The sequence below is a fragment of the Diadema setosum genome, chromosome 14 (assembly GCF_964275005.1).
Source record: "Diadema setosum chromosome 14, eeDiaSeto1, whole genome shotgun sequence".
NCBI lineage: Eukaryota > Metazoa > Echinodermata > Echinoidea > Diadematoida > Diadematidae > Diadema > Diadema setosum.
In genome coordinates, this window is record NC_092698.1 from 17,046,538 (window position 1) to 17,062,228 (window position 15,691).

General features: G+C 36.5%; 1 protein-coding gene across 1 annotated transcript; it reads left to right on the forward strand.

The window, feature by feature from the left end:
- The first annotated feature begins 1,015 nt into the window (after positions 1 to 1,015).
- Positions 1,016 to 11,557, forward strand: LOC140238175 (uncharacterized). Its single transcript, XM_072318113.1, has 4 exons — positions 1,016 to 1,100; positions 1,612 to 1,873; positions 2,461 to 2,555; positions 11,184 to 11,557. Exons 1-4 carry the CDS (start codon positions 1,016 to 1,018, stop codon positions 11,477 to 11,479), a joined length of 738 nt encoding a protein of 245 aa, XP_072174214.1. The 3' UTR covers positions 11,480 to 11,557.
- Positions 11,558 to 15,691: the final 4,134 nt, after the last annotated feature.

Here is a 15,691-nt window from a genome sequence, read left to right on the forward strand (position 1 = left end):
ACTGTGGTGTGCTTTTTCACAGAGAGAATTTACATAGTGATGTTCTGTTTCACACTGTGAGTTGATGATTCATCAATGTGTTCACATCGTCAAAACGCTCAAATTCAACAGTGTGAAGAGACTTCACACTGTGCTCACAATGTGTTCACGGTGTGTTTCACACTGTGTTTCACACTGTAGGACACCGTATTCTTTCCAGCAGGGATGGCACGCAGAGAGTTAATACAGTATTCAAATGGGATGCAGTGGCTGAACGCATTGATTCGAACGATGTTTTCATTTTGAAATGTCTGTGGTGCATGGTTCTACATGCAGCCAATGTAAATTCAGCTATGATAAAAGTTGGTTGAAACTAACCCCAATGTTTCAGAACAATGAAAACAAGCGTGACCGGATTTACCACACTCAATGTTTCTCATCAGCAATATATAAATAGAGAAAGCTTTGGTAAACTGTTTGGTGTGGTAATATTTGTTCGTAGATGTCTTGTCATTGAAGAAATAATGTTATAACATACTCGCTAGAGGTTGTTGGTTTCATGCACTCACAAACATTATCACATTGCTCAATGAAATTCAATTTTTGGAAAGTTTTGATATGGAACTACCGCAATATCATTAACAGTGTCTTTAAAAGGAGATGTTCAGGGATTCGAATCCTGGATTATGCTGTTGAGATTCCAGATCCCCATCAACTACATCCATTCATTCAGTCATCTTTTCTCATTTGCCTCTCCCCCCCCCCCCCCCCCCCGGCCCTTTATCAGATGCTTAGAACAATGCCCAAATTTGTGGTGGGGCCCATCTTGCAACACACAGTGTAACTGCAAAAACGGACTTTCGTGCGACCGCTTCACGGGACACTGCCCTGGTGGGTAAATTGTTCATTTTCATTTTTCCCATTTTCTCTGTCTGTGCTTATGTCTGCACCCATATATACTTTCATCGAAGTAAGAAAATATCCGTTTGCAAGATCTTAGTCGTTTAGATATCGTATTGAAGAAATCGTATATTTCATGAAGGTGGAAAATGGAATTCCCAAAGACCCCATTTACACATACGACTACGCCGGCGTGAGGCCGGCCTTACGCCACCTCGAACGTAAGTGTAAACACACAAGTGGACTGACGGCACGGCTTGAGGCCGCCCCAGTTTCGGTCCACCTAAAGAGTTGTAATGTCGTGGACCAGAATAGCTTGTTTTAGCTATCCTTTGCTATATATTTCATCAATATCAATTCAACTACGATACGATATACCAGCCAATATGATGGCAAATAAAGCCAAGTTGTACGAAGCATAGTGTAGATGTGATAATTATGCCCACCTCCCTGATAAATGGAATTAATGAATGAATAATGAATACCTGGTATTTTTGGTAATGAATACTTCTTATCTGTCAATCTTTCTGTATGTGAAACCAAAAAAAAAAAAAATGTTCACTGAGAGAATATTACAATGTGACCATGAGAAACTAAATAATCTACAGTCATTTTTTTTTCCTCTGACATCTTTTGAGCTCACGACTGATGGATCGAACGGACATCGAAAGGAGTAACAAGTAAGACAATTAATCACTCTGCTGTTGTTGGTTTGTTCTTCCGTGTGTGTAGGGGGTAGCCAAACAGACTCGGGCAAGGGTTCATCATCGACTACGACGTCCCCCACCTCACCAGCAACGCAGTCGGGAAAGCAACATGACGAACCCGGTCGGTCGTCGACGCAGCAAATACCAGTGCCAATAGACAACTCAATTGGCGGGGGCGATTCGTCTTCGAATAATGACACATTGATCATTTTGACTGCCGCGTGTGTTTCCATCCTGACCTTCAGTGTCTTGCTCTTTGTCACCGTTTATGTCATCAGGAATAAGCCGTACGTATTATTTAATTAATTTAACTAAAATGGTTGTCCTTTAAAAATAAAAATCAAATTGAAGAAAACACAATAAACAAACAGGAGCACAACAGACACAGTCACAGCAAATGCACATACACGAAACCCAAAGAAGCAATAGGTAAATAGGAGATTAACAACAGACATGAAATACAAATCTGTTGAAATTTTTGTAAACCAGCATTACCCTATATTCTTTTTCATTACTATAAAAACCCCTGGTTTCAAAGTCCTATCATATCAAAGCAAGTTACGCCAAAGCATCAATATTCCTTTGTTTTAGTCTCTTGCTTTTTGCAGTTATTCAAATACAGACCTCATTTTCCTGTGCCGCAGGTTTTTTCAATACACAGTGGTAAAGTCGATAACGCATCAGCATCGAAACAGCCTACCCTTTCTTATGTAGACTGATTGCATGAAAAAGGAAAATTGATCCTTGTTCTTCCCACTCTCTCCATTTCTTTATCTCTCTATTCCTCCTTTTTTCTCTCTCTCTCTCGCTCCCCTCCCCCCCCCCCTTCTTTCTCTCTCTCTCTCTCTCTGCGTCTATCTATTCCATATCGAAGTTGCAGGCGAGAAGACAGCATCAAACCCGACCGGCAGCCTGTGTCACCACCAAATCAAGTTTCCATGGAAATGCGCAGCAATGAGCCACTCTCACGTAAGAAACAGCACTTTTCATTGTCCCCTTGTTGCCGTGATAATGATGTGATTCCAGTTGTCCTGTCGTGTGAGATGTGTTCCATGACCTGCCTGCATAATTATGATTTTTTTTTTCTGTTCTGTCATTTGCTGTTCTGTTTTGTAATTTTCCGCTCATCACCTGACATGCCCACCAAACTACTAATATCCCACTTACACACGTCATCAATACTGTTTGAATGTAACATGTCACCATTACGCAATGAAGAGCTCATATTATATTTTTTTAAGCCACATACTAATATGACAAACAGCGTTGAAGAGAGTATGCATGCCTCTTTTCTTACCGCCCGTTTCTCTTTGAAAATACTCTTGCCTCCAGATGAATATTACGCTCGTCATGTGAGTATCATAGACGAAAACCTAAACAACAGGGTAGATATGTGTGATGGATATGAGATCCCAAATTGGTCTGCCGAAGGGAATCGATACGAGCGTCATCCTGAATCTTCGACTATCGCTGCAAGCACAAACCAGCCGGGACCCAACGACTACATGGACCTCTGCCCGGATCGGGATCCACCGCCCCCTTACGAAAGCGTGATACAACATGTTCCCGCCAACAGACGCGCGTAATGTCTGTGCAATTAAAGTGGTGTGATGAGATATTTTGTCTCTTTCCCGCTGCCAGCAACACGCCAATTCGGACTAATCGCAATAAAAGGCGTAAGAGGTCGGGTGTCAGATGAACTCAGTCTAATCTGAAATGAATCCCTGTAAATACATTCATCTAATGCTGCCATCATAATGATAATGCATAGAATGTGACGTTGTTGTTGTTTTTTGTTCGGCGTATTATGTACAAATTATACGGTTGATATCACTTAAACGCGAACTGATAGAGAGAAAACTTAAAAATGTCAAATCACGTTTACTACAGGGAAATCAACATACATGTATTTCATGACCATTTCATTTCAAGTTCATTTTAGTTCAATTGTTGTTGTTCTAGAATGCTAAGATATAGGGGTGAACCATTATTATAATGCACATCCTTGTTGGTTTGACACTAAAATCTATCTGAAGAAAATCACTCATGTAACCCAATTTGTATCCCGATCGCTTGAGGTCGTGACATGAGCCCGATATTAACGTATTACAGTCGCTCCGATCGTATCACTGTTGTAGCGAGGTCTTGATTAGCGTACGAATATCGCAATATGATATGTTTGATCGCAGAACGCAGCGCGTCTCGTCGGCCTGGGAAAGTGGCAACAACGTGGCAGAGTTGTGCTATTATCGTGCCACGATCGCCTTCAGCGCAGGTTTAGCGTGGGGAAACCGTAATGTAATCGCCTTGCAGGTAAAAGAAAAAAAAAAATGGAGATGGAGATGGAAGGCTACTGTGTCACGATTTGTGAATTCTTCACAGATCGCCACGGTCGCCATGATTGCCTTCCTAGTGAGATGAATGCTGCAAAAGATCATCTCAATATGACGTCAGATGAATAGGCACACTATGTTGGACCGGTATAATCTCTTTCGTCCTCAAGAAGGATAGGTGAATATCAGTTGGACTTCAACTGATAGATAAGTCAGTGAACTGATGGGTCGATGCATATCAGCCAGAGAATTCTGCATTCCTCATACTCAGCGAGATGTGAACATCAGTCAATCAGGATTTCATAGGCACCTTCCTAGTTCTTTTCACTTCAACGGCGATATTCATTAGTGCCTAGCTCTGAAGACTCCTCCATTTAGGCCTACATGTTGAAAATAGTACGTCTTACACTATTTAGGCCTATGCCCTAGCTGCGTTTTCTCTTCTTTTTCATTAGATTTGATTATCCCTATCCTCCCCTAAAAAAATACCCGATTCCAATTACACTATTTGCCTATCAAAATGCACTTTTTTTTATGTCAGCAATGTATAGCTTGACAGCACCATTTTTTGATTGAGGCTACTTATTATTTCCCTTCTGTTGCTTACCTATCTTCTAGAATGTCCAAACACAATTATGTGGCTCAGTGGTATAAGAAAGGCGTATTGCCCGTGTATTTCACTCTTCCGATAGCTCTCTATCTATTTGAATTACTGAAATTCTTGTATCGACTTATTTTGAACGCAACTTATTGACTGTTCAGAAGTTGATATGATTATAAAAACAAAAAATCAAATCATAGGAATACATGCCCGGGCAGATTCAAACCTACGATTAGCTGATACCTCTCTATATTATTCATAATGATTTTTCTTTTTTCTATAGTCGGAGCGTCAATTCTGTCATTCAATGGTATCATTACACTCATGACGCTGTTGACAAAATTTTAATGTTCTTCACATTGTATCCGTGTGACCATGGTTCTACACACGTAATCTATCTTTAAGGAATATGATCATCAACAAAATATTTGCAGTAAAAAAAGAAAAAGATATGCAATACGTGTAATGAATACCCAGCGCAATGACATAAAAAAAAAACAATATCCGCGAAGTGAAAAGAAGATTCATCTCTTGGTTTATTAGCAAGGCTACCATATTATTTCCACGCCCACCATTCAAACACTCTTAACTATGGAAACCATCCTGCTTCTTTGAGGTAGTGAAGTATGATGACAACTACAAAAAAAAAAAAAAAATCTCCCATTTGTGGTACTATTTTTATTTCATCTAGAATTAAGTGTTCATTTTTTTTTTGTATGATAACTTCTCTTACACGGCGGCGAACATTCTGTGTCTTTGTACTTCCAAAATGATAAGAATTTATGCTATCTGTTTATACAGTACCTATAAGACTTGGAAAGTATCCAATGAGGGCGTAATTGCGCTAAATACTTGGTAAAGTGTGTATTTATGTCCTTATTGTAGTCTGTTTTAATAATGAGTTCCCTTTTTTATTACCAAAGCTGCGTTCATGTGAAGCTAACAGTTACTCAGTTTGGAAAAAAAAATGAGTTGATTGTGATTTTTTATTCCTTACTTAACCACTTCGGGGGAATGTACATTACGGAGTATATTAGACGGAGTGTACGGGTATCATAGCTTGTGTTTCTTTTCTCTACACAGATTTGTTTCCAAAGATATTGACATTTTACATGAGATAATGTTATCAAAAGCACGAACTTTGTTCCTTTTGCGTTGTCTATTCACTCTAATGGGAGAACAAGGATTGCTACAAAACTAGGAATGATTAGACCATGGCGGAATACTGGCAATGACGTTATTTCTGTGTTGAGATGAACGATTCAAGATTCAAGAATTGAATACTGTTTACAATATTCCTGATTAGAAAAAAAAAATCTGAATTTCTACCATTTTTGTTAATATTGCTTCTTCTTCTCTCATTTCATTTGAAATTAGATTTGACAGAAGATTCTTTATTGATTTTTTTTTTTTTTTGGGGGGGGGGGCTGTAAGATAATAAGGGTGTTTGTTGTTGTTGTTTTTTTGCAACTTAATTCATGCTTCTTTCTGTGTGAAATTTGTTGTTTGTTCTTACTGTTTTATGGAAGATTACTTACGCATGAATGTCAACTTGTCCAGTTTTGCAATTTTTACTTTTGTGCCCTGGAAGAGAAAAATAAAGGTGTTCACTTATGCGTAAAGTTTCCCGTTTTATAGACCTACCAGGTTGATAGCCAAATTAAATTACATTTGTGTATAATACATTGACTTTTAGCCAAATATTCTATGAGAAATATAAACTTGAAAATGTGTTTACTTTCTCTATTTTTGCTGAGTGTAGTATAAAGAATGCGCCAAAGTTCAGGAATCAGCGATTAGAAAAAAAAATCCAAAACAAAACAAAACAAAACAATTTTATGACAACCATGAAAGTAATGTGTACCATCTGTTGCCTCTTTGGAAAGACTGAGCTCCACTCATTGAGACTTTTTTTTTTTTAAACGAACATTCCTGAACCAATAGCTTGTATACACTGTAGATGTACAGAAAATATATTGATATACAAACTGAGAGATAGACAGAGAAGAAAAAGAGAGGGGAAAGAGAGGTGGAAGGAGACACTCGCATTACTGCTTAAGATATACTAGAAATTCAAATTTCCTTTCATTGAAATTGTCATATTATGTCCGCAACCTGGTAAATGTTGCCCTAATATTTTGATATGTCATTTTTCTAAACATCCATAGTTATCATTCTTTAAAGTAATTGGTCATTACAACTTTTTATTATCATAATCATTATTAAGCATCTATCAACACTGCGCCCTTACATTTGCATATTTTCGTTGTATCATATGACGTTACACATCGTAATTGAAATACGTTTTTGTTTTAAAAGTAGAAACTTTTGAGTGGATGTATGTTTGCGTTCGTATATCGCGCCATTTCAATATGTTCAATATTATAATTGACATTTACTCTAATAAGGTTGCTATGTCACGGCTGGCGCATTGTGAGTTTTTGTTGTGTGCACGGTGTGTGGAAACCCAGCAGGACTGGGTGTATGACCATGGTGCATTGAATGTTCATTAAACTGATGAATAAAATAAAGATAAAGAATATATATTTTTGAGCTATGGAATTTCTTGCTTTCACCGAACTGGGATACCATTCACGGACACACCAGTTAGGTACAAATAATGACAGAGAGCAAAAAACCGTTGTGCTCGAGATATCATTCAATTCGATACACACTTAAAGGGGCGTTCTAGACGATTTTCTTAATTTCACATCATGTAGTACATAAATCGACAGCTCTATGTACATGTTGTATAGCTTTGTGGAATTTATTGTGGTCCTTGAGCAGAGAAACCAATGCTCTGGAAATCCTTAAATAGATTACACTGACAACTGAACAATGTTGATGACATATAGGAGGCTGACATAATTTCAGATATGTAGCAGTGTAATTCCATTACAATACCGCTTGCTTGAACAAATTCTCCTGCGTATGAATCTAATGCATGCTTTCTGTTTTTGCTCTGCTTCCTTGAGACCCCACTCATGCATTCTTATCATAATGGTGAGGCTGTCATGTCATCATCCTTGTTCACTGCAATTTGTTTTAAATTTTGAAAACATTCTTATTCCTCTTTACTCAATAATAATTGTTCAAACGTAAAAAATCTAAAATCATCCGGAGGTCTCCTTTAATGTGTCCACCTTCACGGGGAGACCATATCACAATCTAAACGCACTGAAGTTCTTCTTAAACCATTGTAAACAGCTTGTAATGAACAATGTACAATAATGGTGTTGGAACTTATTGACAATCGCCTCACATCGACGAATAAGCAGCAAATTATTGATAGGAATAAATACGCGGTACCACCTGCATGCTATACAGATTAAAAACATCACTGGCTGAACTTGCAGCAACAGCAACAACAATAAAAAAGAGAGCTTGCCATCAACTAGTAGCTGTTTTTGTTTTTTTTTTATTAGCAAATCCATGAAAATAAATGATAACATAAAATGACAAATACACAATATGCAAACCATACAATGAAGAGCAGGCAACTGAACAGATATGAATAATCAGTGCAAACGAACGGGAAAAAAATGGAAAAATGACCCCCCCCCCCCCCAAAAAAAAAAAAAAAAAGAAAAAAGAAAAAAAAAAGAAATGAAGAACAGATAGATGAAATTTTTTTGGCTGATGACCGATGTGGAAATCAGGTAATTTCATGAGTTTAGGTGACTAACTTGATTATTCAAAGAGATCAGTGCGCACATATACGGTCATGAGTTATAATTCACATTCGTAGATCTCAAAAGGTCCTCGAAATGCGCTCGGTTTTGTTAAAGGGGTAGTATAATCTTACTTTTAATCTTACTTTTCAGGTTTGTAACATCTTTTCGGTGAAAGAATGAAAAACCTCATATGAAATAAAAAAAGAGCATGTAATTCCAAGATGAATTCAACATTTATTTGAAAAAAAAAGTTTTGAAATGGCTGAGACATCCAAAATGGAACGACCCTAATAAAAGGTGAGACCCGCCTTTTATTGCCATCGCTTTGATTTACCTTGTTTTTAGATGCCTCAGCCATTTCAATGCCGATTTTTATCAACTAATCTTTGAATTCCTGTTAGAATGGTATGTTTTATGCTATTTCTTAAGTAGTTTCTTGGTATCTTGCAAAAAGTGACAAACCCAATCCTCATCTTCACCAAAACTATGCCATCCCTTTTAACAACTTGTCACGTGACATGCCCAACAAAGTAGAGGAGAGCATCTCATATTCTACCTCATGTGAAATTTTGAATATTTCATTAAATATGTTATGAAAAGCGGGAAAACCGGAGCAAATATACTAGCAGATTTTTCTAAAGCATAATTGATGTTTTAGATGCAGATTTTTTGAATTCGTGTTAAGAAAGGGTAAACTTTGGTGACTCGTTTTTTAAGTGAATTTGTTTTCCTTTTTGTTGTTGTACTGATCAATGGCTGGATATCGAAAGATTTTTATTTTGAAAGAGGTGATTACTTGTTTTTTATTTTGGCAGCTGAATTTATGGCAAACCGTATCAGGAAAAAAAAAACATAAATAATCGGTCAATGGATTTTGCAGGATATGATTACAACTTAAATTGTTACAATGCTGATGACACGTTGTTTTTTAATCCAAGATTATGGAAAAAAATGTTAGAGGAATTTTTTAAAGTTACCTTTATTTGGTCATATAGCAGTCAAAAGATTTATATTAGACAAAATATTGATGATATGGTTGGGTGATTAAATTCACTTAAAGTGAACGCTGGAATTTGGGGAAAAAATCACCTGAAGTGACAATCCCATTTTGGAGTACCTATAATCTTATATCAAAACGAAGTATTAGTTATGATATTTGTGAGAGAAATTAGAACGAGAATAGTAATGCAATTTCATATGAAATATAGAAGAACGTTTGGAAAAATGAACAAATGAAAAGTTTGTTTGCAAAAACCGATAAGTCCATATTTGCCAAATGGAGATATTTGCGATTAAAGGTCAAGACAAATAAAGAGAATAATAAGAAAATTTTTGCTTCTTTTGACCATATCTTCAAAAATATAGCTTTATATGTAGTGACCAATATATCATTTAAAAGGTATTATTTTGTACTTTATGACAAAGATCGTACTTCAAAATCTTCAAAAATTCAAAAAATATTACCAAAATTTCTGAGCCTTACGGTTGTGTCTATATCGCTATGTGTAATCCTGAATAATCATCAGACGAGGAATCAAAAAAAAAGGTATTGTGATTTCTATTATATATATATATATATATATATATATAGAGAGAGAGAGAGAGAGAGAGAGAGAGAGAGAGAGGGACAGCGAGTCGTTGTGTTCTTGCATCCAGCAGTGTGACATCACGAACTGATATGTAACCGTGAACCACAAAACAAAACAAAACAAAAAAAAAAAATTCGCACGCACTGATTTTGTTCAAATTCAAACTTTGTGTGAGGATTGAAAATGGGTGAAATGGGCACCTAGCCAATCGTGAGTTTGTTATATATTCTGGAAAAAAAAAAGCAAGTCTTCTTCTTCATTATGCTAAAGTTTGGGATCGTAAAACGAATGGGAAATTGTGTTTTTAACAGTTTTTCTCGAACACTTTTTTGTAGAATAGTGTGATTAGGTGTATCTTATAGAGTTCCCTTTTCATTCCTTAAAAACCCTGTACACACTTTTCACTTTCAACTCTAATAACTGATGATGCAATTTCTTTGAAATTTAGCATTAATCATGGACAGAATGTGTTGTTTTAGCTTAATCTGATAACCCCTTCATTCTTGCTGCTCCGGTGATTTACATGTTGTTTTTTGTCCCGTTCATAGCACTGCTAACATGCTTGATAACGATTGAGCGCTTGAATAGACCCTGTACTTCAGAGCCTCTTTTCTCACTTCTCACTTTTCCGGAGTGTGTGCTTTCATTCCAAAATTTAGATTAGGTTAGGAGAGTCTATTTGAATTGAGTCACACATCATTTTAAAGCTTAAAGTCTGTACTTTCAGAATCTGCTCTTATTAAAAAATCCATGTCGCGCGACTTTTTGATGCAGAGTCACATATGACCTCACCAAGTAAAAATGATTTTGGTTACGTAACTGGGATGATTATCCGTGGAGTCCTTGACGAGTTTTTTTTTTTTTTTTTTCAGTGATTAGTTGATCAGTAGAGTGTATTTCATGTTATCATGTGTAATCCCTCCCACCTCCCCCCCCCCCCCGTCTTTAGTCAAGTTTGACCGTATTTTGTCGTGCGGAATGATCCATGTACACTCGTTGTAAGAGCGCTACAAGTGCAACTATTGTATTGTATTTTCATATGGTATTATGATTGCCTCAAATCGCATGAATAATATTCTAATATTCCTTTTCTACTGACATACATTCGAGAAGTCATACCCTCCCCTCAGCATCGAATTGTTCAAGAGTTGTCAAGATTTAAGAATGATGACCTATATATATATTAATTTTTTTTTTTCAAAAGGACAAGATGTTCATGACATCATTGTTACCATACAAATCATTTCATGTCAGAGTTGTCAGTGGACAGCATCGTTTTCAGCTGAATTCGGTGCTTCACCATTACGTGATGGAAAGCCAATATTTTCTGTTTGAAATAACAAAGAGATTATCCTGTTATCTCTCTTCTTATCGCCCTTTTCTCTTTTCCCCGCTTCCAGATGAATATGCCTACATTCATGAAGACCGTACTGACTCAGGCGAGTACGTGGACATTAGGGAATCCGCGTATGAGATCCCAATGACAGTGGATCTCGGGAAACCGACGGGGCCGCCGAACCCGGACTCGTGTCCCGGAGGAAACCGATACGAACGTCATCCGAACTACGCGACCACCATCGTGAATACAAACCAGCCGCTTGACATTCGACCGGGACCCGGAGGATATATGGACCTCGACCATGCGCGGGGTCCGCCGCCGGCGTACCACAGCATACATGCTCCCGCCAACATCTAGACGCGTAGTACTGTCTGCTCACGTGGTGTATAGACTGTGAGACACTCTCTTGTTTTCCACTGCCTGCAACAAGTGAATTCGCACTGACCGTAATGCAAGGCGTGAGAGGTCCTGATATCAGATGAACTCAGTGTAATTTGAAATTAATCTCTGTTGTATTATATATATATATATATATATATATATATATATATATATATATATAATATCAATCAAACTAAAGCTGCCATTGTAAATATTTTGTTTAGGCTGCTTTTTTGATGTATTATGTCATAATGATACACTTCACAGTCGAACGCGAACTAATAGAGGGAAGAAAGAAAATGCCAGTTTTAGGTAGGGAAATCAACTTTTTTCTTCAAAATCGGGATTTTAAATCTTGAAATCGAGATATTGAGAGCGTGCAGTCACTACGATTATCCAAGGTTTGATTGGTGCGTTTCAGCATTTCAGCAATTCCCAGTTCTGTTCACCTAGACGGCTAGACGTTTCACAGTGACACAAGATGCTCTTTATACTGGTCTGTGGTGATGATAATACCAAGACCCCTTATAACGATCACAATCATATTGTTTCGGTCGTAGGATGAATAAAAATGTGTCGTTCTGGCACGAAGTCAAATAATTACGAAAGAGATTGATGGAGAAGTAAAATCTATTATACACTTTGTCCTCTCGATAAAGACTGCATGAATGTCAGTCCGACTTGAATATACATTTTTTTTTCCAGTGAATTGGTAAATAGATGATTGTATACAGGGAACGTAAAATCAGCTGTGAAATTTTACGTTCTTCAAACTTACCCAGATACGGACATCCGTCAAACAGGATTTGTTAGGCACCGTCTTGGCTGTACGATGCATTGAATAATTACCACCTAGCTCGGAAGATGGCTCCATTAAATTTTTAACCCTCTGCGCGCTACATTGATTACCTGTGAAATTTGTGTACCGACCCATTGGGACAGAAAGGGTTAGATATTGGAAAAGTACGTGTTACACCATTCATATACCCTTCCTGCATTTTCTCTTCTTTTTTTTCATCAGTGATTCCAAGTACAATAATTGTACTTAATTTTGTTTATATCCAAATGTTATATTGTATACTTTAGTCGGAAATGAAATAAAATGAAATGAAAAAGAATAATTGCCTACCAAAATTCAAACTGTTTGATGTATGCCATGCATCGCTTGACGACACCTTACTTTGATTGAATAAGAGTTTCCTTCTGTAATTCAGTATTTAAATAGCTCTCTATCTATTCAGATTAGTGAAGTTCCTGCGTCGAGCTTTTTTTGTGTGTGTGTTTTGTTTTGTTTTGTGTGTTGTTTGTTTGTTTGTTTGTTTTTTGTTTTTGTTTTTGTTTTTTTTTTTTTTGGGGGGGGGGTGTTCTTTTTTTCTTTTCTTTTTTATTGGCCAACATCTTGCACAGGATTGATCATTGTTTTAGTAGTAACCATGACAAATGAAATCATGGGCATCCGCGGGCAGGATTGGAACTTGCGACCTTCTCATAGCTTTCTATATGTATCATGATATATTTTTTTCTGTAGTCTTGGTATCAATTCTATCCCTGAAAGGTATGGTTATGGTCATGATGAGGAGGACAATCTTTTTTATTTATACGTTTTATTGATTTCAACTATTGGCATACAAACATGCATCATTCCTAATTATGGCATACAAAATAATAACACAATTTTATTGTTCTTCGCATTTAATCAGTGTGACTGCGGATCTATACACGTGATCCATCCTTATAAAGAGCGTTATCAACAACAAAATATTTGTAAGCGATAGGGATATACAATTCGTGTAATGAACACCGTGCGCAATAACATCAAAACGACATCCGGGAAGTAAAAGGAAGATTTATTTCCTCATGGTGTATTGACAGGGCAGCTATGGTTCCTCGCCCACCACTCAAATACTCGTAGCCATGGAAACCATGCTTCTTTGTGCTGTTGAATTATGATGATAATAGCAAAATAGAGAACGTCCATTTGTGGTTGTACCTTTCTTTTTTTAATCTAAAATTAAGTATTCATTTTTTGCATGGCAGCTTTTCTTACAGGCGAACATTCCGTTTTCTTTACTTCCAGAATGTTGAGATTTTATGCTTCCCGTATTTGTTAATACCTATACCTACACTCGGTAAGTGACCCATTGTCGCGTAACTTCGCTAAATACTTGACGGAGTGTGTATTTATGTCCTTATTGTAGTCTGTTTTGATAGCATGTTCCTTTTTTTATTGTCAAAGCTGCGTTTATGTGAAGCTAACAGTTACCCAGTTTGGAAATAAAAAGGAAGAGTTGTGTGTGTGTTATTTTTTTTTCTTACATTATAAGTGAATCATTTTGGGGAAAATATTGTACATACGTACATTACGAAGTAGAGACGGAGTGTACGGGTATCGTTGCTTGTATTTCTTTTCTTTGTAAAGATTTGTTTTCAAAGATATTGAAATTTTACTTGAGATGATGTTGTCAAAAGCAAAAACTTTGTTCTTTTTGCGTAGTCTAGTCACTCTAACGAAAGAACGAGGAAAGCTACAAAAGTAGGAATGATATTCAGGCTGTGGTGGATTACTGCGCATGGCTTCATCTCTGTATGGGGGTAAATGAAGGCCATAAATAGTATAAAGAATGGGCCAAAGTTCAGAAATCAGTGATTAGAAAAAAAAAAAAACAAAGCAAAAATCATGACTACCATGGAAGCAAGGGTTACAATCTGTTTTCCTGACCTCTACTCAGCAGGATTTTTTTTTTCTTTTACGAATATTTATTTTGTTCATTCATCTTTTATTTCGTGTACGTGAACTAAATTAGTTGTATACACTGTGTTATGTATGTATATGATTATATATATATATATATATATATATATATATATATATATATATATAAAGAGAAAAAAGAGGGTGGGAGAAGGAGAGAGAGGTGAAACACAAGACACATGCATTGCTACGTAAGATATAGTAAAAATTAAAATTTGCTTTTAATGACATTGTCATATCGGCAACCTTGTAAATGTGCACTGATATTTTGATGTGTCATTGTTGTAAACGTAGAAGATAACAGATCATAGCAACTTTTTGTTATCATTTATTAGGCATCAATCAAGACACTGCTCCAATACATTTGTAAATTTTCGTTGTATGATTAACGTTACACGTGTTTGTTTTAATAGTAGGCATCTTCGTGTTGTATATCGCGCCATTGTGTTCAATATTGTAACTGGTACTTACTGCAATATAAGGTTTCTATGTCACGGCTGGCGCATTGTGAGTTTTTGTTGTGTACCTGGAGTGTGGAAACCCAGCAGGGCTGGGGGTGTGCCTAGGTACATTTTATTTTCATTAAAATGATGAATGATAAAAAAAAAAAAAAAAATCTTTAAAATGTCTCTGTCGTTTCTGTTGAAGAAAACAATGACACCCTAGTCACAGAAATAAAAAAAAAGAAACCTGGATAAAGGATCAATAGCCTGGTTATCATTTTGGTCAATTATTTAAGCTAAACATTCGATGCCTTTTTGTCTACGATCTGTTTCTGCCAAGCAGATAGCTTCTCCAAGGCTTGCCTGGCATGGCATTGATTAATTAATGCAAACAGGATGCCAAAAATATTCATACAGTTTTCATATACGAGCTAAAAATAGCTTGTTACCATGCTCTCAGAAAAAAAGATAATAAACATCTCGATGAAAATAATACGCATAAACTCATGACATTAATCAATAAACCGCCGTTGATATCGGGAGAATTAAATAGATATCATTCGATAAGGTAGTTCAATATTTTGTGTTATTATTATTATTATTATTATTATTATTATTATTATTATTATTATTATTATTTATTCGGCAATTCAATATACAATACAAGTTGACATAAAATACAAACAGAAAATCGTATTACATGATATGAAAATTGTGGTGGTTCCAGGTGCATGCTGCTGGTTGCCAGGGGAGGAAAAGGCAAACTTAATCACCGAGGCTCGAGACCTTCCTCCCCGACCAGTGCATGCACCCAGAATCAGCTATATCAATGTAAAACATATACAAACATTATCAAATAATACATTATTACACAAAAATGCTCTGAATTCAAACACAAATATGACTAAAAATATAACTGAATACAACCGATGCCCTATCCTGACCTGATGGTGTAAGCTCATCCAGCAAAACTGGTGATTTGATATTATTTCA

Coding starts and splice junctions, on each gene's coding strand:
- LOC140238175 (XM_072318113.1), top strand. CDS start 1,016: ATGAAGGTGGAAAATGGAATTCCCAAAGACCCCATTTACACATACGAC. Junction 1,101..1,611: donor GGCCTTACGCCACCTCGAAC/GTAAGTGTAAAC, acceptor CCGTGTGTGTAG/GGGGTAGCCAAACAGACTCG. Junction 1,874..2,460: donor TATGTCATCAGGAATAAGCC/GTACGTATTATT, acceptor TCCATATCGAAG/TTGCAGGCGAGAAGACAGCA.